Source organism: Diabrotica virgifera, chromosome 7 (assembly GCF_917563875.1).
Source record: "Diabrotica virgifera virgifera chromosome 7, PGI_DIABVI_V3a".
Taxonomy (NCBI): domain Eukaryota; kingdom Metazoa; phylum Arthropoda; class Insecta; order Coleoptera; family Chrysomelidae; genus Diabrotica; species Diabrotica virgifera.
In genome coordinates, this window is record NC_065449.1 from 71,804,705 (window position 1) to 71,829,970 (window position 25,266).

The 25,266-nt window shown below is 33.8% G+C and overlaps 1 protein-coding gene across 1 annotated transcript in view; it reads left to right on the forward strand.

Moving 5' to 3' along the window:
• The first annotated feature begins 500 nt into the window (after positions 1–500).
• LOC114327669 (CLIP domain-containing serine protease HP8-like) overlaps positions 501–25,266 on the forward strand; it is a 106,799-nt gene continuing 82,033 nt past the window's right edge. Inside the window, exon 1 of the mRNA XM_050657287.1 lies at positions 501–593. Within this exon, the coding sequence (XP_050513244.1) occupies positions 527–593 (67 nt within the window). The 5' untranslated portion in view covers positions 501–526. The remainder of the gene's footprint in view (positions 594–25,266) is intronic.

Consider the following 25,266-nt stretch of genomic DNA (forward strand, 5'->3'; position numbering starts at 1 on the left):
TTTATTTACTTTGAGGTGTGATTTTTGGGGTTGTTGACATCGTAGGTACCTACCTGCAAAATAATGGATATGGGTTTGGTTGATATTCACATTATTTTACCTGCCAGATGCAACTGACCTACAAACCTACTTTTTTAATCTTTAGATTTTTGAGTTACGCGTTGTTGCCAGACTTCAATTTGCATATCAAAATATATTCTCGGTTGTTGGTCAAATGGATCAATTTGTGCCTTCTACCTATACCTTTAAGGAACGCACTATTTTCGGGGACACCCTGTATAAGTAGAAATAATACATTATTTTTTTAGACGTAGAGTTTCAGAAGAGTAGATATTTTAAAATAATAAAAAGTATTGAGAATCCTACAAAAATCAATTTACCTATTATTTATTATCTAAAATAAATGAACAATTAATTTGACTCAACCTCTATAAATACATCTGTCGTTAAAGATATGTGGTTTGAATACTATATCACCTTAGATGTATAAAAGAATAATGCTCAACCAAAGTAGTTACAGTTTAACATGGGTGTAAAGTGTATATTCTTGACATGCCTATTTTATTTTGAAATATTTATGTTGGCTCATGCCCGTAAGTACATAAATGTATACATACAAACATACACACACACACAGACGCACGCGCGCGCATATAAATATATTAACCAATATTAACTAATCAACATTATTACAAGAATTAAAATCTCTGGCCCGATCTTTCGACGTTCCAAAGATGTCATCTTCAGGGCTTCCGGGATCTCAGGCTCTTGAACCCCCAGATAATACACTGTACACTGAACATTGCAATACAGTATTGTGTATGTCTATGTACAAAATGTATAGTAGGTATTATGTGTAGGGATGTGTAGGTATATACAGTATAGGTATGTCTAAAATTATTTTACTTAAATAAAAATATTTGAATGTAAAGATGAAATAAAAAATACTAATTTCTGTAAAGCTCAATTTTTCGATAAATGGGATTACGTTAAAAATAAATATTTTGTTTAGTTAATAACCGGTGCTTGTTAATAATCCATATTGCCACCTCTAGCTTTAGTTCAGGAAATTATTTTAGCTTAATTATTTTAGAAAGTTATTTTATTGTACGTTATTAATCTGTTTCTAGTGCGGATTTTTCAACTTTTTACTTCCAAAATGAATATTCCACCTATAACTTTTATCTTCAGTTTAAACTTAAGGTAACCAATTACAAATAATTTTTTATCATTCTTATTGTGCCATAAATATTTAAGTATAAAATCGCCGGTCCGGAATAAGAATGACTTAACTGCAAACAGCCAAATATCTCCGGAGAGCAAACAAAAACGATTTTTAAATAATTAACCCGGGAACAGTCGCGCTCACTTCTGTAACGTGAACAGTCGCGTGTTAGATTTTATCTCACAGTACGAATTTAAATAATAATTTACAATAAATTTTTATTTTATAATATCTTTATTTATTTGCTATGTTAAAAATACTATTTCTAACAATTATTAACTCTTAAGTACTAACACCCCGTCTCTCAGACGGCATCGCTTGTTAAAAGTGGGATATTTCCCTTCCTAGAAAATTTTGAAGTTCACCCGTTTATGACTTTTCAAGTTGGGTTGTTCTTTAGTAGTATTGAATTCGACAATTTTCGGCAGGTTGTTATTCGAAAGATATTTAGGCTCAAAGTGTGATTTCCGTCTAATAAACGTGATGTTAGTGTTTGTGCCCAGTTCGTCATTACACATAATGTGCCCCAGTTCCTCAAAATACATCAAATAAGGGAATAAAGACCCTGAGGAAACTCTTTTGAAATGATTTGATGAGGTAGAAGACGACATAAGCGAACTGGAATCAATTTGTGATGAAAATGTTGCCACTGACTACCATTGCTACACTGTACTAACTATAGTACCTGTCAGTTTCTTTTTGTTTTAATATTTTTTAAAAACCTTTTTATTTTCATTGTTCTTACTTTTTGTTTAACTGGATTTTAAATTTTTATTAAGATTCTTTAATTTGTTTAATTTTTATCACACTTTTTTCAGGAGTAAAAATGTACACAAACAATCCTTCCATTCTTGTTAAAATGTTTTTTATTTTAATAAATACAGAAAAAGTAGATATATATATATATATATATATATATATATATATATATATATATATATATATATATATATATATATATATAAATCAAACAAATGAAATAGAGAATGTGGAAAAATCTCCTTACGAACAATTCACACATCCACCATTTCAGGTTGGGAAAAATTTCTTGAATAGAATCAAAGATCCAAACACCTGTTCTTAGAAATGTGTTTCGCCCTCTTCAACCTCTCTGGGCTTATCAATAAAGATAAGAGGTTGAATATCTTTAGACACATTCCATCAAAAAACAACATTCGAGACCCAGACATAGCAGGAGCGTATATCTACGCCGCATAATCTGACCATGACAGCCTCACGTTTTAATTCCCTAATTACTATAAGTAAAATATATATATATATATATATATATATATATATATATATATATATATATATATATATATATATATATATATATATATATCATAAAGGAGTACGACCGTCAATTCCAATATAACAAAGGAGCACTCGTAAGTGTAGGGTTTTATCGGTCAGTGGGTGAAAAAAGAGACAAAGAATTCAGCTACTTCATCTATTTATTGAAGACGTTTCGTCTACTGCTCAGTAGACATCATCAGTTCATCTACAAAAAGAGTGGTATAAGAAACAACATCCAAAAGAGAGGTAAAAAAGCACTAGCGTTACCTTAAAAAGACATGTAGCAAAAGATAAGATGTACATAGTAAAAAAACCTTATCCATGAACCAACGTAATGTAAAAGTATATAACATTTAAGTGTATAGTTAATATTTAAAAAACTTTAGTACAGCCAAAGACAAGACCATGTGGTAACAGTCACATATAAAAAAACAAGTGTAAAAAAGCTGGCTTGCTTTTTTTTTTTTTTTTAAAGTCTAGAATGAATATATATATATATATATATATATATATATATATATATATATATATATATATATATATATATATATATATATTGATGTGATCTTGATTACTGATATGAGATAATATTCTTATATGTCATTTAATTTAATCCATGCATTAATCATAATCTAATTAATTTACCAGATCACATATCAATATGTTTTCAATCTCAGGGCGAATTATAAAATTAATTACTTACTCTCGTGGCTTCTAAGTATTTCTTAATGGTTCCTAATCGGGATAGGAAAGAAAAGAGTAAAATAATAACACATATGGGTTACAATTGTAATCAAAATATTGTTTATTTTATTTAACTGGCAATCACTGCTTAATATTTGCTATATCTTATTATTCTTAAACATAACATTTACACATGGGAATCTTATTTCCTTTTGGTTTCCAATTGAAAGTTTTTATTAACATTTAACTATTATGATTTATTAGCAACAATTCTATTTAAGTTTGATGAAGCTTTTCTGATATTTTCTTCAATTTTAAATGTGGTATTTAATACGAAAAACCCATACATTCATGTCCAAGCAAATGAGACTGACCTTTTTCTGGTGAACTGAGAATGTCTTCACACAAGACCCGTTTCGTGCTATCCTTGGCTGCAATCAAAACCTCGTCCTGGCTTCCAGTAATGTTCTCCTCTGAAACTAGCTCGTATAGCTCTCGTTTCCTGCTTCTGTCGTGATGCTGTGTTCTACCTTTTTCGAAACTGCAATCAGCTACCGGGAACTCTTGGCTCAAGGAGGTTCTTTTACTCTCAACCTGGCCTACCTCTCGTTCCACGATAGATACTCCACACTCACGGAACTACACCGGCTTTCTCACTCTGCGTACACTACCGTCTACTACTGGACTTCACTTCTCGACAGCTCAAAACATTCTGATCTCTATTTGTCATTCATTCCCCTACTTTCTAAATATCCCTTCCAGATTCACAAATCAAACTTCCACCACCAACTCTCATTCGCAGTATTCCTCAAAACCCATTTTTTAATCTTTCTAAATATGCTTAATGGATTTCAAAAGAAAAATAGTTAATTCCCATTCTAAAATTACTTTCTACTAATTACAAAATTTAATGATCTATTATCTACTTCAACTGAGTCTTATTTAGCATAAGCTAATGATCGAACCTTCCGCGAACAACGATAATGACCTATTATCGATTTCACTTGAGTTTTATTTAGCATAGGCTAATGATCGAACCTTCCGCGAACAACGATAATGGTACGCGCTATTCACTTTGTTTGTTCTAAGCGCATTGTCCCGAGTTTCGTTTAATCACTTCTTAAAATTAAATATAACAATTTGTTGTATACAGGTTGTTCTAAATTTATATGCCCGTGGTTGAGAAAATTGAAAATATTTTATATTAAATTGAATTTTGTTTATAATTATCAAAATTTAATTTTCATATCAAATAGAAATATAACAATATATATATATATATATATATATATATATACATATATATATATATATATATATATATATATATATATATATATATATATATATATATATAAAACAGATGAAATAGAGAATGTGGAAAAATCCCCTTACGAACAATTCACACATCCACCATTTCGGGCTGGGAAAAATTTTTTGAATAGAATCAAAGATCCAAACACCAGTTCTTAGAAATGTGTTTCGCCCTCTTCAACCCCTCTGTATATATATATATATATATATATATATATATATATATATATATATATATATATATATATATATGTATATATATATATATATATATATATATATATATATATATATATATATATATATATATATATATATATATATATATATATATATATACAGATATATTCTGTCAATCTGGCACGATTTTTAAGCAAAACCTGTCAATGTCGCACCCAATTTGACGATGTGGCACCCGATTTTGGGTGCCAGTACGACAGCGTGTATGTTTTCGTCCTAGGAGTGTACAAGTGTTCCTAATGCAGAATATGTAAAAAACGTAATGGTGCCAGATTGAGACTTTTTCTAAACGGACATATTGATTTGTTCAGGCATTTTTCGATAGAGGGCGCTCTACTATATACAACTGTATGTACCTATATAATTTTAGTCAATTTGGCACCAATAAAAAAGTGGTATAGTGGCACCATAAATCTGACAACTCCGCCTTTCCCTAATATAACCTAACTGATGTTACTTGGCGCCGTTTTGTTATACCGCTTAGATCGCTGCGATCAATGGAGATACATATCCGATTCTATGTAATAAAGTATTTTCAAAGGTGCTCTTTGTGTGCAGTAAATCAAAGTGAGTGCAATAAACAATAAATTGGATGTTAACATGAGAGACAGAACGAAAAGAATACTTAAATTATTAGACGACAAAGTACAATATAACTAACCTAAACTAATTATAACAATAGTAATACAGTATTAACCCTTTAACGTTTAGTGTTTATATTTGAAGCCACTAATGGTAGGCAAGCCCAAGCGGAGATTTTTGCAGTTACTCGAGCGCGTCATATTATCATATGGGTAGAATCCTGGTACCCTGCAGATGTACGTCTACCATATATTGGCTCTTACAGGGGAGTTCGTTAAGGGGGGGCCGAAAAAAAATCTATCCTTAAAAAAACTCCAAATTGTCAGATTAAGATAATGTAAGTTAAATAAATGAAAAAGAGTGTATATTTCAAAAATCAGACGATTTGAGCCGGGCGTAAGGAAATGGGTGAGTCCCAAAATTTCACAAGAAAAAAGCGAATATTTCGCGAAATAAATGACAGATCGAAAAACTAACGACTTCCCACATAAAGGGGGGGGGGGATTTTATATTTTAAATACGAATCCCGCGATATTTCGCGAAATGAACATCAGATCGAAAAACTGTAAAATACCCTTATTCAATATTTTTAAAAAATCTATAGAATGGCAACACACACGACCTCCCACGGAGGTGGGGTGGTGGGTTACTTTAAAATCCTAAATAGGAGCCCCCATTTTTTATTGCAGATTTGGATTCCATACGTAAAAATAAGTAACTTTTATGCGAAACATTTTTTCGAATTATGGATAGATGGCGTCATAATCGGAAAAAACGATTGTTGGAAATGGAAAACTAAATTAAAAAATGGCATGCGCCTAATAAAATTGAAAACTTTACTTAACTTTTTTTGGTTTTGGGACCTACTCTTCACAACCCAATAGGTCCCCAAAGCGCTCGAGTGACTTCAAATTTATCATACTTTGCTCCACTACCACAAAGAATACTCTAAAAGCATTAATTTTTTCTTGTAAGAACTGAGTCATTCTATTGTGGAATGAAGTGGAGAAACTAACGTGGTTTTTTATCTAATGAAACTTTTTATTTATTTGATGAAATAGAATCGCCAAGATAAATGTACAGATTTAAAATCCATATACACAGAGAGATTCTAAATTATGGAATAAATTCATTTTATGGTCACTTTGGAGAAAAATCCCGAGACAGGTCGATTTTTAATTTTAAAGTATGATTTTTTGACATTATATGCCATAATAGTAACGTCATCCATTAGGGCGTGATGACGTAATCGATGATTTTTTTTTTAAATGAGAATAGGGGTCGTGTAGTAGCTCATTTAAAAGGTTATTTAATTCTCTATTCGGTAATATAAACATAATCCTTATTTATAAAAAGTGGCCAAAAAAATTATTTTTGAATTAAATTATTTGCTGCAAAAAGGAGAATGTATGTATTTTATTTAACTCAAAATACATTCTACTACTGTGAGAAAAGAGAAAAATATGTTTATTTGATAAATAAACATTGCCTTTCGCTTAAATTAAATGTTCAAACTGCCAACAAGTAGGTGAGTGGCTGTTTGACATTTAATTTATGCGAAAAGCAATGTTTATGTATGAAATAAACATTTTTTTTTTATATTTTCTTACATCAGTAAAATGTATTTTGAGTTAAATAAATTACATATCTAGTTATATTCTTCTTTTTGCGCCAATTAATTTATTTCAAAAAAATATATTTTTGGCCATCCTGTATAAATAATAATGTTATTGTTTATATTACTGACTAGAGAATTGACTAACCTTTCAAATGAGCTACCACACGAGCCCCGTTTCCATTTTTAAAAAGTCATCGATTACATCAAACGCCCAAATGAATGAAGTCACTATTACATATATTATATAATATGTCAAAAAATCATAATTTAGAAATAAAAATCGACCTGTCTCGGGATTTTTCTCCAAAGTGGACTGTTTTCGATAAATTGAATTTATTCCATTATTTTAAACATCTCTATACAGGTGAGTCCACGAGTCTTTACCCGTGCGTTATCCTTTAAAGTTAAAGCATACGAAATAAGTCGAAAAATTTACTAAACGCAACAGCAAGTGACAGTAAGTAGCTACTGTTCCAATCACGGGTTAAAATTTGACGTTATCAAATAAATTAAATGGCAAATGTAAGTTTCGCTTTAAAATTTTGGTGCAGAATTACAGCTACATTTGAAGTAGCTTAATAAATTCTTTTATTATCATTGATTAATAAATAAATAAGCAATTTATAAAAAAAAATTAATAACATATTTTCTTTTTGATATTTTATTCACTTTGGCGGAACATTGAACACAAGCATTCCTTAACTGTGTCAATGAGGTTAGTTGTCAAAATTAATCGTAAAATAACAGAAACTTATTATAAAATTTCAAACTCCAATATAAAATTAGTTGGGAAAACAACTGTTTGTATACTATAAAAAACTTCAACAAACTGACAGCCATAAATGTAAACAAACGAAAACGTCAGAAATTGTACTTAAAATATGTGAAAACATCCCCAATCGTCCTTTTTTGTACCTATCTCTTTTCATTGTACTGAGCGTAGATCCTTCATAAAAATAACATGTGTTTTTACTTAATAAGAGGCGGTAACTGATTTGTCATTAGCTTCATGCGTGGAACAGAATGATTGTCCAATAATAAATATTCAGAATTCATATTCGATATTGAACAGAATTATTTTATCACCCAGTAGACCGCACGAATTTATTTATTTTATATTCACGCACGTAGATTAATTAGTTTAGATACAAATTGGTCAATTATCAACAATATAATTTGGAAATGTCACGAAACTGCTGACAAAAGTAGAATTATTTACCTTTATTAGATATACAAATCACGGGGGACTAGCGTCACCTATGACCCAATTTAAGCTTCTATAAAACTAGGCTCTTGGGCCTAGAAAGAGAGTTCTCATTCTGTCTTCAGCTAATCGCGTATCATTTATCAGTTACAGTGTTCGGCGGTTCTCCCGGGATTGAAATATATCCTTGTGTTCGTCTATATCAATAAACGTATTTATCGCTACTCACGTCTTTTACATCCTACGTATTTACACAATGATGCTAGATAAAAAGTATGTGTTTTATCTCGCCAGGTATTCATAAGGCACGGGTACAGACTCGTGGACTCAGTGCATATACAGTGATGAGTGCGCTAACGCTAATAACTGGCAAAATCACGTAAAAGATAGAAAACATTAAGTTATTAGATAAAAAAATGAAACTAGTAGATGTGGGAAGTTTAGTGACAATAACCTATAAATTTACATTATATTTACTGTTTCCCACCTTTAGACGTATCGCACGAGTTTAGCAACTGCCACTGTGAGAGTGACTGTTTTAGTTGATATTCTCCTCTGATACGTCTAAAGGTGGGAAACAATAAATAGAATTTAAATTTATACGTTTTTATCGCTAAATTTCCCAACTCTACTAGTTTCATTTCATTCTATCTCACAATTTAATATGTTTTCCATCTTTTGGGTTATTTTGCCGATTATTAGCGAGCTCATCAATGTATACAAAAGTGACTACATATTAGGTACAGTTATTATTGTTGGGGTGGAAATGATAGCTTTTTCTCTAGCTTTGAAATTTACAAGACGTCAAAAAATTGTCCTGTGTATAAGATCAGTATATCAAAAAAATATAGTTTTTATATACTTGGAAAGCAAAGATTCTATAGAAAATCATATTAAAAAATAAAATTTTTGTCTTCAAACAAAAACAAACACCAGCGCAATAAGAAACAACAAACCATGGTTTTGTCAAGAAGTCAAAGAACTCGCAGAACAAAAGAGAAAATGCTATATGTGTTACAAAAGTACCGGAACGCAGGAACAACGCGCCATCTATATAGAAAAAACAAACAGAATAAATTCGCTAATAAGAACAATAAAAAGAGAGCATTGAATCAAGTTCACAAGTGACATGGATCACTACAACTACGGCGCACAGAGGAAAGTTTGGAAAATGCTAAAAAACAGAGAAAAAACCAATAAATGAATTTGTACAGACAATAGGGATACCAACTGAGACATGGAAAAATATTTCAAAGAACCCTACGAAGGTGAAGAAGCCAATGACGAACACGATTACAAAACAGAAGACAGGTATATCACTAAAGAAACTGAAGGAGAAGCGAGAATGAAGATCTTAAAGAATAGACGATCGCCAGGTACTGATGGAATACCGAACGAACTGCTGAAATACAGCGGTCAGAAAGTCAATAATTATTGTCTCACAACATTGTTTAACAAAATTTTAGACAGAGCAGAGATACCACAAGATTGGCACACCAGTATCACAATACCCATCTTTAAGAAAGGATAAAGATCATATCCGGACAACTACAGAGGAATAACTCTCTTAAATACGACAATAAAGTTATTCACAGGCATATTCAAGGATAAATTGGATTTACAGACAAAGAGCAGAGAAGAACAGGAAGTATTCAGAAAACTCAGGTCGACGACAGATGCAATATTTGTCATGAAACAAGTGAAAGAGAAGTAGATAAAATATAACAAACCCGCATATATTTGTTTCGTAGACCTAACGAAAGCATTTGACAGTCATAAAACCGAGTCAAAAATCGTTCAAGTCGTTTCCGAGATACTTGAGGCGTTCCATACATAAAACTCACTCTGTATAAATGTTATTTAATTAAAATGTGTGTATTACTTTGTATTAATTCTTGTTAAAAAAAGTCAATCTTAAAATTTTCAACTAATAGCAAACAAAATTTATCAACTAATAATAGTGTCAAAGCTATTGCGTACTGTTCTGTAATTTAATTTGTATTTTTTTTTTATTTTTTATTTGAATAAATGGCAAATTGTAAAATTCTTTTATTCCATTTCATTTCATATACTTAATCTGAGAGTCCATCAATCCCTTTCTAGACAGAGAATGTTCTTTAAAATACAGTCAAATTTATGTCATTTATTTGGTTTTTGTGTTTTCACATTTATTAATTTGGTTGGTTTTTTCTATGTCTATGTTAAGTCAAGCTGAAAATGTACCTATACGTTTACGTTGTTCTAAGATCTAAAGTAATATTTAATAAATAGCAATATGCTAGTGGGTAACTGCGAGACTTGCAAGACTCTTGCTGCAAGACCAAGACCAAGACCAAGACTGGGAGTGCAATACCAAGACCAAGACCAAGACGAGGTGTATTGGTGCAAGACCAAGACCAAGGCTGTCCAAGTCTCGTCTTGGTCTTGCATTTGGGCAACACTAGATCCTTTATACGGGGCATTGTTTTCGTCGCTCTTCAGCGACCTTACTTGACGATGCTGGCGCAAATTTGACGACAATTAAACTTAATGGGGTGGAGATCTTCTACCGTTGCTGAGGGGTACATCGAGAATTATTTGGAAAATAAGAATTTGATTGCCCGAAAACTGCTGCCGGTGCAGCGAACATCACCAACAACATCCGAAGATATTGTGGCCTTAACTTCGACTAGAAATTCAGTTATTTCTACTCATTCCTCCTTAACTGCACAAAAACATTAATATGCCTAGTACAACGTACAGACACGATGTTCGTTGATACGATCACGTTGATTCAACGTAAAAAATGGGAATTACCTATCGTTGGGGCTTATAAGTTGATGTTCGTTTAAACGAACATGGCGACTTAAAGGCTTAAATAGTAGGATCTAAAAGAAAACGTACGAACACTGTGTCGTCATTTTTTAGTGGCACATGCATCTACACTGTCGATATCGTTTCAAACTTTCCACTTATTGACGATTTTCATAGAAAATTGGTCATAACTTTGTAAATAACCTGTATAACATAACAAACATTTTTATTTTTGTAATGGAAAAGTTAAGAAGATTTCTAATATAAAATAAAATACAGGGTGTTCCATTTAAAAAAAAATACAGGTTTCGTCTGCAACTATTTTATCGAACACCCTGTAACATTATAACTAATTTTGTGATGTAAAGCTCAAAGTTGGCTACAATAATAATAATAATAATAATAATATCGTATGGCATTTGTGCCGGGGAGATCCTATCGGATTGTTCCGGCGCCATTTACATCTTTAACCCTGTTTCAAGTAAGTAACTAGTGTCGATGAAAACTAGCCCAACGTGACCGACGACTTAACTTACTCTCCGAGGCACGGTGAACGGCTTGTATCATTTTTAAAAATGAAAATGGATTGTTGTTGCCGGGGCTCGAACCCGTGCGCTCTGGCTTATTAGGCCAGGTATCATGCCGCTGAGCTACTGCCGTCCACTACTGTCTACAATTTTTGTTGCTATCTATTATTATAGCAGATCTACTGAGCTTTATCACACTACTCAATTACCCTGTATTTCAATTTTTGTTTAGACGAAAAACTGTTTTAGGCGGTTATAGCGAACAACAGTCCAAATCAACGTTTTTTTTTATAGTATGTATATTGAAGTAACTAAGTCCTGTAGAACAAAAAAAAAATGGGAAAAACACATTCAAACTCTTTAAAAAGCAGTTTTTTCGGACTTTCAAAGGTGACGAACCTTACAGAAAGATATGAAAAAAAAAAAATAAAAATGTTTTGTTTGACAAAATACACAAGATTAAAAAAATAGACCTGCAGCCATCCCAAAAAACAGATATACGCTTTTTCCCAAAAAAACTAAAAAACATTTAAAAAATTAATAACCATTTTCAATTTCGTTGCAAAACGAAAACACAGCCGACCCATATTCTAGTCCAATCAGAGAGTGCTGAAAGCACCCCTACCGGTTTCGAAACTTATTAGTCTCTCATCAGGAGGCACATATGCTGCTCTCCCTGATCCAACCAAAACAAACCCCAGCGTGCAGTCCCGGATTGCAACGAACGAAATGGCATAGATGCCCTAGCGGCAACTGCTAGCAAAAAGACTAAGTTTTCACTCTAATGGCATATAAAATAACATAATGCTATTCTACATCCCACCAGCATGAAAACAATGGGAACCTTCTCTGGTTACACCTCCGAGGCTTCTACAATTTGCAAGCCATACGGATACTGAGACTAAGGAAGATGAGGGAATTCTACAATTTACAATTCACGTCCCATCTGCTCAGCGCGGTAAAGTTCCAACGAGAATGGTTCCCTTCATACTCCACACAGAGTAAATGTAAATCAAAAATGAATAACCATTTTCAATTTCGTTGCAAAACGAAAACACAGCCGAACCATATTCTAGTCCAATCAGAGAGTGCTGCAAGCACCCCTACCGGTTTAGAAACTTATTAGTCTCTCATCAAGAGGCACATATGCTGCTCTCCCTGATCCAACCAAAACAAACCCCAGCATGCAGTCCCGGATGAGCAGATGGGACGTGAATTGTAAATTGTAGAATTCACTTAAACATTCTAGAATTGTAAATTGTAGAACGAAAAATGAAGTTTTCGATAGTGGGGTAAGGGAGAAGGGGGTAGTGGGTTAAAATTAAGCTGAGTCTTATGTATTAATCACATTACACTTAAGAAAATGTAAAAAATTTAATTCTGGTAGTGAGGGAGGTACCTTTAATTTATTTATCCCGTCCCTAAGTAAAAAGTTTGATGTGCCACTGTCGACGCATATGCGACTAAAGTGACGGCACATATTTTCTTTTAGGTTCTACTATTTGACTCTTATCCGGGCAACATATTTTACTTACGTAACCGGGCAAATCGGGTCCGTTTGGCCCACTACTGTTCTTGAATGTACTATTCATATTTACCCATATATTTCTAATATTCTTTTTTGATTTTTTATTAAAGTTAAATTTAAATTATCTAGATTTAAAAAAGGTGCTACTATAGTATGCGGTCTACCTCGAGGGTGCGAGCTATCTGAAGGATTTGCACAAAATAATGAAGTGCAAAAAAACTTTTGTAGAAAAAATATTTATTCACAAGTAATAAACATTTGGAACCATATAAAGACTACCTCGATACGGAACAAGTTGCTCATCTACCGTTATGTGTTTTTCTGGTAAATAGTATTTCTGAAATATTTGGGTTGACTTGATTCCACACATCGCGTATTGCTGCTAATTTGTCGTTCCTTCTTCGTTCAGAGCTCGTCTTATTTATCGTCAAATCGAACAAGTCTTAGCAAGTTTTTGAATCGTTTTAACCCCATGGTAGCTTTAAATATAGTAGGTCCATAAAACTTACTCCAAAGTATATCTACATTATGGATGTTAGCACTCAGGTGCCCTGCAGTTAGTAGTAGTCCAATAGAGGCATATAGCTCTGGAGAGTCGCAATATTTCCAGTTCTATATCCCCAGGACTTCTTAGGCTTCTTTATTTGTACACTTGACTATTTCGTTCACAATTTTTTCGTTCACAAATAAACAAAAGGAATCAACAGAATTATCTACACTTTGACCAGTGACTAACATTACTTTGTGGTCTTTGCTTTTTATTATGTCGCAATATCCCATACGTCCTGTCGGTTGTGGTTAACTCTTCCATTTAATTCCATCCTTAGTTTCAAAAATTACACACTCTGAAATCTGGGAACTTGTAGCTACACATTCTTCTTCATTATCACTCAATACTAATTGCTGATCATCCTCTTCACTTGCTTCTGAAAGATGATCCTTAATTTCAGAGTCACTTTCAATGCCACCTACTTCAGGAGATTCTGTATCATAGGAATCCCATAAATGATCAGCAATATAGTTCTGCAGCTGATAATTGTTTTCGGGACTTTTTATTGGCACTATCTACTTTCACTGTAATTCAATATAATTTTAGGAGCTTAGTTGCCGACACTAACATCGATATCAAGCGACTGATAGCAGATGCATTATTTATTTCAAAATATGACAAACACCTAACAATATTATTGCATTCCAACAATAATTCTAACGTGCTATGTACTAAGAGTATAAGTCATAAAAAAGATTTTTCGGGATTCTTCTATATTTTGATTTATATAATTAATAAGGTATTACCAAAGTAGAAAGTAAAATAGTTAATTACTAATTTATTAATCATATTTCGTCACCATTTTCATATTTAGTTGTAATAGTTATTTCATCAGTGGTAAAAAAGACTTTGAAAAGTCCTAATAAAAAATTTTCATTTTTGACTTATACTCTTAATACATAGCACTCTAGAATTATCAGTTTTAAAATTAATTTAGAATAGAACACCTATTGTTAGCATCTCTTTGATGTTCACATCATTGTTTGTTACACGTTTAGACTTTATTATTGTATTTCCGGAATCATAAAAGTCGTTAAGATAATCCAAAAGACAATACCTGACTGCCAGTTTAACTATTGTAACAAAGATTTAGACTTTAGGTATAAATACAAATAGGGTCCGACGGGCCCGTGTTGCCCCTTTACGTGACAAAATTCTTTCGATGCAATAATTTCAGAAATGATAATGAATATTGTTGGAGAACTGTATTCTCCACCCAAAATAAACTCTATTTCACCAACAACAAATTTCCGCGCCGCCTCTGTAACAACCATAAATGATTCCATCACGCAGTGTCTGGAGAAATCTTCCAAGAATGTTAATCTCCGCCTTCTTTTACCCAAAGCACCCCCAAACCGGGGAAATTTGTTAACGGTATGCAAGAGCGGGGTGCAACAGTCAGTCAGTCAACTATCAACACTCATTAAGAACGTACGCAAAAACCTCTTTTCATTTACGCTTTTTCGAAGAGAATTCTTCACGCCGCAATTAGCAAAAAGCCGGTACAAAGTGTAAATATATGTGTAGTGGCGTCTTTCACGGATAAGTTGTTAACTCAATTGTTCACATGTAAAATTCTATTTCTTGCCTTTTTCAACTTCATTACAGTTATAGCAAAATATAAAGTGTTTTATTTACATTAACAATTCAACAGGCCAGAATTACAGCATCTTACGGTTCATTAAAAGTTCTCCACTTAGCTATCGAAGGCTTAGCGACACATTGAACTTACTGCAAGTGCAAAACGCTGGAAAGAGACATTGGAACTACTCCAAACTCTCCATGGAGGAATGTTGAACACCGGCGTCCCTCCATTTTGTTCCTCCGAGACCGGATTTTGTTTCTAAGAGCCGAATTTGGCCCTTAGAGCCACAATTGATCCATCGACCGAACTTTTCTGGCCTAAAAACACTCGATTCAAGTTTCTATCTAATTCTATTATTTTGTTAAAAAACATTTCTGGCTAATGCCAACTCTTTCTAAAAGACATTATAAGTGTCGCGTTTTTCGGATATTCTCGTCGAATAGACAATAATTCCAAGAGACAAAGTGATTGCGTTATTTATTCTACGGACAAATAAACATTCTGTGAACAAAAACAGTGATAATAGTTTACTTCAAGAAGTGGTGTTCAAGGACTAGCTGATTCCAGGAAAAGCAGCCCACATTCAAGTACCAAGAGCCCAGGGGTGACGTACAAAATAAACTTTTCTATATATGTAAATTCAAAAAGTTAATTATCAAAGATCTCTTGCGAAATGTTACTCTAATAAAGTTAAACACTATTTAAAGAACTATTCAGGGTTGAATTTTTGGTTTAATATTGCATGCTTGTTAAAATTCAAAAATAAATAATAATTTCATTCAAAAATAAACAAATTAAAGTTATTACAATGAGCAAAAAAGGTTTAAGTAAATTATTAAACAAAAAGCATTCCATTCTAGATTCTGTTAATAGAATTCAAACGTGGCTAGAAGCAAACCATGACTCGGAAAAAGATGTTTTCTCATTCAAAACAAGAGAAGGTCAATTACAAGACCTGTTCTCTGATTACAATAACGTACAGGATGAAATTGAATTCCTGGACGATTCTCAAAAATGTGATCGTGCCATATTTGAAGAAAATTATTTTGCGGTTCTGTCAAAAATACAAAGTTCGATTAGAGCATTGGATATTACCAATACAGGGAGCGTCGCTGCCGCTAAGCAAGTGGCCGTAAAGCTCCCGGCAATAAGCATATGCAAATATTCCGGGCAAATAGGGGACTTCGAAAGTTTTTTTGAGCTCTTTGACACACTGATAATACAAAATCAGTCCCTTTCTGACATCCAAAGGTTTCTTTATTTGAAAAGTTACCTACAGGGTGATTCTCTTAAGTTGGTGGATTCTTTGAAAGTCACAAATGAAAATTTTTCGATTGCTTTAGATATTCTAAAGAACCGCTATCAGAATAAGGTCACAATCATAAATTCTTACTTAACAGAAATTATAGACATTCCTACACTGAGAAACAGCTCACCGCAAGCCCTCAGAAATTTTCTAACTACCGTAACAAAAAATATGCAATTGCTAAAAAATTTGCAATTTTCAAGTACAGAGCTCATTGATATAATTTTAGTTTTCCTGCTAGAAAGCAAATTAGATTTTTCAACAAGGAGACTTTTTGAAACTGAGCGAAATCATTCAGATGTACCAAAATTGGATGTTCTTCTTGAATTTCTTGAAAAAAGGTGCATTGTTCTGGAAAGTCTGGAAAATACAAATCCTAGGCAAGCCAAAAACGTAAAAGTTTCACATCATGCATCCAGTAATAACACATCAGAGGATTCAGATAAAAATAATACGTCAAATAATTTAGTTTCTGATTTTTATTGCATTTTCTGCAAAAAGCAAGGTCATAAAATTTACAAATGTCACTTTTCCAAAAACATTCAGCATGATGACAAAATAAAATTCGTGAATTCAAAAGGTCTCTGCGTAAATTGCCTAGGTAGGCATAATTCTAAAGATTGTTCATCAAAACATGTATGTACCGTTTGTAAAAGGCGCCATAATACAAATTTGCACATTCTGGCACCAAATAATAATTCGGGTAAACATAATACTTTTTCTACGACCCATAAAAATGAAAGTCCGTCCACTTCTACAAATTCAAACAATTACGAACGCGAACATTCGTCAAATTCAAACTTTCAAGGTCCTTCGTTTCAAGGGCAAGAACCGTTTACAAATTCCTTTTCTGCCTTGTCCGTAAAAAATTTAAACATACTTCTAGCTACGGCCAAAGTAACCATTTTCGACAAAAACGGGAAACCTTTAACGGCCCGATTGTTACTCGATACGGGAAGTCAAAATAGCTTTTGTACCCAGTGTCTCGCTGATAGGCTGGGCTACAAGCCATATGACATATCTCTAAACATTTCTGGCATAGGCCAAAGTAATTCGGTTTCAAAAAAGATGGTCAACATAAAAATGCATTCTAACTATAATAAAAAGTCTTTCAAAATTTCATGTGCCATCTTAGAAAATATTACTTGCAACCTTCCACAGTTCCGCATTCTTACAAAAAAATTACCAATTCCAAGGGACGTTTTTCTCGCCGACGATTCATATCACAAACCTAGTCAGGTAGACATCTTGGTTGGGGCTGATTTAATTCTAGGCTACGACTTAATTCTTCCTGACATAATTCCTCTGGGCCCTAGGCTTCCAGTTTTGCAGGCTTCTCATCTGGGGTACCTAATAGCCGGCGTGATTGCTCCTCACTTGACGGCACCTACAGTAGCAAACAATGCTTCTGGAGATGTTGCTCTACTTTCTACGTGTAGCACGGACGAGCTGCTCACGAAATTCTGGAACATGGAAGAACTTTCTCAAAAACCTATTCTGTCGGAAGCTGACGAGCTGGCCGAACAAATATTTCAAACTACAACAAAGATCCTTGAAAATGGACGCTTTGAAGTAGATATTCCATTAAAAAGTGCACAAGAACACCAATTACTGGGTGATTCATTTTCTATAGCCAAACGGCGTTTTCTTTCACTCGAAAATAAATTCCAAAAAGATAAAAAATTATTTTTCGAGTACAAAAATTTCATTGACACATATATTTCTTTAGGGCATGCTGAATATGTACCTCTTTCGTTCGTAAATGAAAATTCGGACAAAAAATATTTTATTCCACATTTATGTGTCATCAACGAACAAAATAAAAGTACAACTTTGCGTGTCGTCATGGACGCTAGTTGTAAAAGCTCTACAGGAAAAACTCTGAACGACATTTCATTAAAAGGGTATCAGGTTCAACCCGATTTATTCGACATTCTGGTTCGTTTCAGGCAATACAAATTCATATTTTCCTGTGACATTTAAAAAATGTTTCGACAGACGTGGATCAACAAAGATCAACGCTTTCTACAAAATATTCTATGGAGGGACGATACCCACGATTCTATAAAATGTATTCAATTAAATACTATCACATACGGGACGAATAGCGCCCCGTTTCTTGCGACGAGAGTCTTGCAAGAAATTTCAAATAAAAATAAAGTTCAATTCCCATTGGCCTCGCATTTTCTCGAAAACCAATTCTACGTAGATGATGGTTTATGTGGGTCAAATAATATTCAAGAATTGCTCGAAATACTTCAGCAATTAAATTCTGTTCTAAACCGCCATGGGTTTACTTTACATAAATTCCATTCAAATTCATCCATATTCCTACAACAAATCAACCCAGAACATTCAAAAAATACTACTCAGGAATATGACCTAAATTTCGATTCCACTTCCAGTAAGGTTCTAGGCCTAAAATGGGACCCTGCGGAAGACCAAATAACAATTTCCGTCCCCGAAAATAATTTCTGCCCACCAATAACAAAAAGAAAAATCCTATCTGCGTTAGCGCAATGTTTCGACCCTCTGGGACTCATCAATCCGTTTATTGTTAAAGGCAAAATGCTTATGCAGAAACTCTATCTGCAAAAAATTCACTGGGACACAGAAATTTCGGACAAAACTATTCTAAACGATTGGAACAACTTTCTACAGGACTTGTCACAATTAAAACAATTAAAAATTCCTCGTTTCTATTTTTCTGAAAAAATAATTCTGAAGGTTGAGCTTCATGGATTTGCAGACAGCAGCATGGCAGCTTATGGCGCATGCGTATACCTAAGAACTTTCTATTCGGATGAGACCATCTCTTGTGCATTAGTTTCTTCCAAATCAAGGATAACTCCGTTAAAGACGGTAACACTTCCTAGGCTTGAGCTGTGCGCAATGGTTCTTCTTTCAAAACTTGTTGCAAAAATAATTTCTATCTTTGAAAATCAATCTATAAAATTTCATTCAGTCAGCCTCTGGTCAGACTCCCAAGTAGCTCTGTCGTGGTGTAAAAGTCATCCAAGTCGGTGGTCGGTTTTCGTGGCTCACCGGGTAGCTCTTGTCCAAGAGTTGACTCAAAACTTTACATGGCTTCACATAAAGTCTGCGCAAAATGCCACAGACCTTCTTTCTCGAGGAATGTCTGGTTCTGAAATTCTCAATAGCGACTTCTGGTGGCAAGGTCCCAAATGCTTGCGAGATAAAAATTTCAATGTTTCCAATCTAGTAAATGACAAAGTTCTCGAAAACCTATCCGAGGAAAGAAAAATAAGCCTCGTGGTAAATTCTAATGTGGAAAATTTCTGGATAAAAATTTTCTCACGTTTCTCAAATATTTCACGCTTAAAACGTACAGTAGCGTACGTATTTCGTTTTATTTCTAATTGTAAAAAACAAAAAATTTCTGAACCTCTTTCTGTTGCGGAGTTAAATTATGCAATGGATTTCATCATCAAGAAAATACAGGGTGATGCATTTTCAAAAGAAATTTCGGCGCTTAAAAATAACAAATTTATTTCGAATAAAAACTTCATGTCACTAAAACCATTTTTAGATTCTTCTAATTTTCTCAGAGTTGGAGGCAGACTTACGAACTGTCCCGACATAGACTATTTGCAAAAACATCCGATACTGCTCCCATCCAATAATCCTATCGTCAATCTTATCATCAAAAATGAACATCTCAGATTGTGACATGCTGGTGCGCAAAAAGTTCTCTCAAATCTTCGTTTGAAATTCTGGGCTCTCAATGGTCTAAAGGAAGCAAAACGAATCATTTGCAACTGCACCATATGTTTCCGATTTTCGTGTGCTCCTGCACAACAGCTTATGCGTAATTTACCTGAAGATAGGTTGTCCATTACAACAAGACCCTTTCAAAAAGTGGGTGTAGATTATGGTGGACCCTTTCTGTTAAAATCTTCTTCACTCCGAAAAGCGCCAAAAATCAAGGCATACATAGCCATTTTCGTGTGCATGGTGACCAAAGCTGTGCACATTGAGGTTGTTTCTGATCTAACAACTTCTTCCTTTCTATTAACACTTAAGAGATTCATTTCCCGACGTGGTAACCCAACCGTCATTTACAGTGACAATGCCACATGTTTTTCTGGTGCAAAAAACCAACTCTATGACTCATACAAATTTTTTCAAAATAAGTCTAATTCTCAAACCATTATGGAATACCTTTCTGAAAATCAAACCTCATGGAAGTTTATCCCCCCTAGATCTCCTCATTGGGCTGGGCTCTGGGAAGCTTCAGTAAAAAGCGCAAAATATCATATGCGTAGGCTAATAGGCTGTTCTTCTTTCACTTTCGAACAGTTTTACACTGTCATGGTTCAAATTGAAGCTGTGATGAATTCAAGGCCTATCTGTTCCATGTCCAGCGACCCTTCAGATTACACCTTTCTCAGTCCTGGGCATTTTATAATTGGCTCCAGCCTGTCAGCGCATCCTGAGCAAAACTTACAAAAAATTCCGGAAAATAAACTATCCATGTTTCAGCAAATTGCAAAAATACAACAAAGTTTCTGGAAAAAGTGGTCTGTTGATTACTTGAACCGGTTACAAAATTCTCCAAAATGGTCCCGACCAAGGGAAAACGTAAAAGTCAATGACTTAGTTCTTCTGAGAGAGGATAATGTACCTCCTCTAAAATGGCCTTTAGCACGGGTAGTTGATACAATGCCCGGGCAAGATGGCAAAGTCAGAGTGGTCAAGTTGAAGACCATCGATGGTCAATTCACAAGGGCAATCTCTAAAATTTCGGTTCTCCCTAATCAAGGTATAGAAGAGTAGGTTAGACCACAAGGCTCTAACGCCGGGGGGAATGTTGGAGAACTGTATTCTCCACCCAAAATAAACTCTATTTCACCAACAACAAATTTACGCGCCGCCTCTGTAACAACCATAAATGATTCCATCACGCAGTGTCTGGAGAAATCTTCCAAGAATGTTAATCTCCGCCTTCTTTTACCCAAAGCACCCCCAAACCGGGAAAATTTGTTAACGGTATGCAAGAGCGGGGTGCAACAGTCAGTCAGTCAACTATCAACACTCATTAAGAACGTACGCAAAAACCTCTTTTCATTTACGCTTTTTCGAAGAGAATTCTTCACGCCGCAATTAGCAAAAAGCCGGTACAAAGTGTAAATATATGTGTAGTGGCGTCTTTCACGGATAAGTTGTTAACTCAATTGTTCACATGTAAAATTCTATTTCTTGCCTTTTTCAACTTCATTACAGTCATAGCAAAATATAAAGTGTTTTATTTACATTAACAATTTAACAGGCCAGAATTACAGCATCTTACGGTTCATTAAAAGTTCTCCATTTAGCTATCGAAGGCTTAGCGACACATTGAACTTACTGCAAGTGCAAAACGCTGGAAAGAGACATTGGAACTACTCCAAACTCTCCATGGAGGAATGTTGAACACCGGCGTCCCTCCAAATATTTTGAATAGCTTATGACTATGTTGAAGGATACACACTTCTAAACAAATTCAGTGATGCATAAAATTCAATAAATTTTTTTTTATCAGTTTATGATAAAATAACACTGGGGAACACATTTTTTGTTGAGTTAGATCTGACACTTGTTTTTCACTAATTTTTGGCGTCTGAATATGAGAATAACCTCAGATTTTCTCTGTCACATCAACTTTTTAAACTACAGGATATCCTCAAAAATCATAAAAATCATGCATTTAAAGGAACATAAAATAAAAATCAGTTTACAATACAGTTTATAAATCATTTAATTTAAGTTAAATCGAGTTCATACAAATAAAATTGTTTAATAATGAACATTACTTACAAATTAAGAACAAAAATTGCGTTTATGGCTTTTTCAGGAGTGTTCAGTTTGTGTACATTCGCGCTTGATGCTCCAAAAATAGCCAGCCATCATATGTACATCCTATCTACCTTGGTACCTTGCTTCCATGATGAAACAGAACCAAATAAATTTCCATTATGGAGGAGAACACATTTCAAGCTCCGCTTTGAGCTATCTATAAACATTCTTGAGTTATAGTTTAATTGAAATTATAGTTTGAAATTCCCAATTCTTCCATTAAACCACTTACATTATGGCAAAACACAAATCCACCTTCACTTTGAAAATATTGCAGAAATGCCCTTTCTCGTGTTCGAAAATAGGATACCTTGGCTCCTTTTTCAAGCAAGTTTTTTTCATTGAGTCGTGATGCTAAGAGCTCTGAAGCTTTTTTGGATAGTTCCAAATCTCGTACCAAATCATTTAGCTCTTGTTGTTCGAATCCCTTACGTACGGAGTCATCTTCAATTTCGAAATCTTCATCGTTGGAGTCGCTTTCATCTGCACCATATCCGTATTCCTCTTCTTCCAAATAGGGAAATTCATTGAAAACTGGCAAGGGGTTTTCGCCGGAATACGGCACTGGGCGTATAGCTGACAGTAAACTAGGATACTCTATTTTACATTTGTTTTTCTTGTTATATCCTGATGTTTTCACTATACAAAAGTAACAATCACTTGAATGATCTTTGGGCTCACGCCAAATCATAGGTATACCAAATGGAAGTTTAGCGGAAATGCACTTTATGAGGTGCCCATACTTTATCTTGATCACCAAGTTTCACTTTAAAATAGGCAAAATATGCTTGTCTGACAAATGTACTAATGTTTGTCCTTTGACTGGGAATGGTAAAACTGCCACATATATAACAAAACGAATCGGGGCTATTTTCGCACTTACGACGTATAGGAGCACAGGTAACCATGAGGAAACGTTTCAGTTCAAACACACTAAGCAGTTCTATACACTTCAGTAACAAAATACTAAATACTGCTAACCGACACACAACGTTTCACCACAGTATAACAGACATAACTGAATTTAACAGGCAAGTCTAGACAAATTGCAGTTATCAGAGCGTCATTACTCCCACCAGGCGCCCCACCCCCATAGAAAAAGAACGTGACGTGATAGAAGAAAACTAAAAACAGTTTTGAAATCAGCATGCCTAATTCTATAAAAAACTGCTAAAAAATTTAACTCAACAGAAATTAAGTTTCAAATTGTTCCCCAGTGTAATTGGCGTCTCGGGCCCGTTGGACCCACCTTGCCCGGATAAGAGTTAAGTTATAGGCAGTTCTTATATAGCAGTTATAGTTCTTAAAGTGCTTAAAATGATTAGTAAAGGACATCGCACACATCTTATGGAAAATATAATGTCACTCAAATTCAATAAAATTTATACGAATAGATACGTTTTAAATTAACGGTCAGATCTTATCACTGCGCTAACTCTATATTTTCAATAATAAGAGCAGAAATTGATATAAATAAATCTGAAATCAAATGGGTACGTACATAAGTTAGAGAGAGAAAAAATATTTTAAAATACCCAAATTGTCGGTACTCCATAAATCAGCGGATTAGTTTCACTAATCCGCTTAGGCCCAGCGGGGTTTAAGCTCCTTTTGAATAGCACCCAGAGCAATAGTGACACTTTTACTGACTCCAAAAATGTTATTTCGATAAATTTTAATTGCAATTTGCGCCGTAATTAATCATAATTAAGAGTTGGCGCAATGATAAGATTTGACCGTTAATTTAAAACGAATCTATTCGTATAAATTTTATTGAATTTGAGTGACATTATATTTTCCATAAGATGTGTGCGATGTCCTTTCACCTATGCCAGCTCTTAGTCTAATAGTATATTTTGAGACTCGCTATATTATCGAGAAGTCAGCCGATAGAGGAGGACCGACCACCGACGACAGAAGCTGTAGTGCAGTCGAGAAAACGCCCGCCGTGTTAAAAGGAACTGCGTTTTTTATTGTTATTAAATGACCACTTCAAGTAACGATGGACAACCACAAATTCTCTACTTTTTGCTGCCGATTTCGACTTCAAAAAGCGGCCTTAGTTTCACGCTCGGTAGCGTATTATGAATCAAGTATTCATAATACGCGACCTAGTGATTCAAAGAACCAAACTCATTGGTTAATCTTTTCTAAAGTCAATGAAAAAATTTGAATCAACCGTTATAAATATACAGAGAGAGTCTGTAAAGTGGAATAAATTCAATATCTCAAATACTAATTGTTTTTTTGGAAAATGCTCAGACCCGTCGATTAGTATTTCAAATTGTCCTTTTTGACATTCAATAAAAATGTATACAGGGTGTCCCAATTTAGAGATATGACGTCATCGTCGATTTTCTTAAATGGCAACACTGTCATTTTGATAGCTAATTTGATAGGGTTTGTAAAGTTATACATAACTGCAAAATATCAAATTTTTATTCTCTACCATTTACAAGATAATAGAAAATAACAAAGTTATATCTGTAATTTGGAATATATTCAATAATTAAAATACTAACTGTTTTTTTGAAAAATGCTCAGACCCGTCGATTAGTATATCAAATTGTCATTTTTGACATATAATAATAATGTATACAGGGTGTCCCAATTTAGAGATATGACGTCATCGTTGATTTTCTTAAATGGCAACACTATCATTTTGATAGCTATTTTGATAGCGTGTGTAAAGTTATACACATCTGAAAAATTTCAAAATTTTATTCCCTACCATTTACAAGATAATAAAAAATAACAAAGTTATGAAGAACAAGAAGTAATCAAATAATAATTGAATTTATTTATTTCAATTAAGCAAATGCTCATAACGTTGCCCATTGACAATTTGACAATTGAGGGCAGCATTATGAGTTTTTGCTTAATTTATTGAAATAATTAAATTCAATTATTAGTTGATTACTTCTTTTTCATAACTTTGTTATTTTTTATTATCAT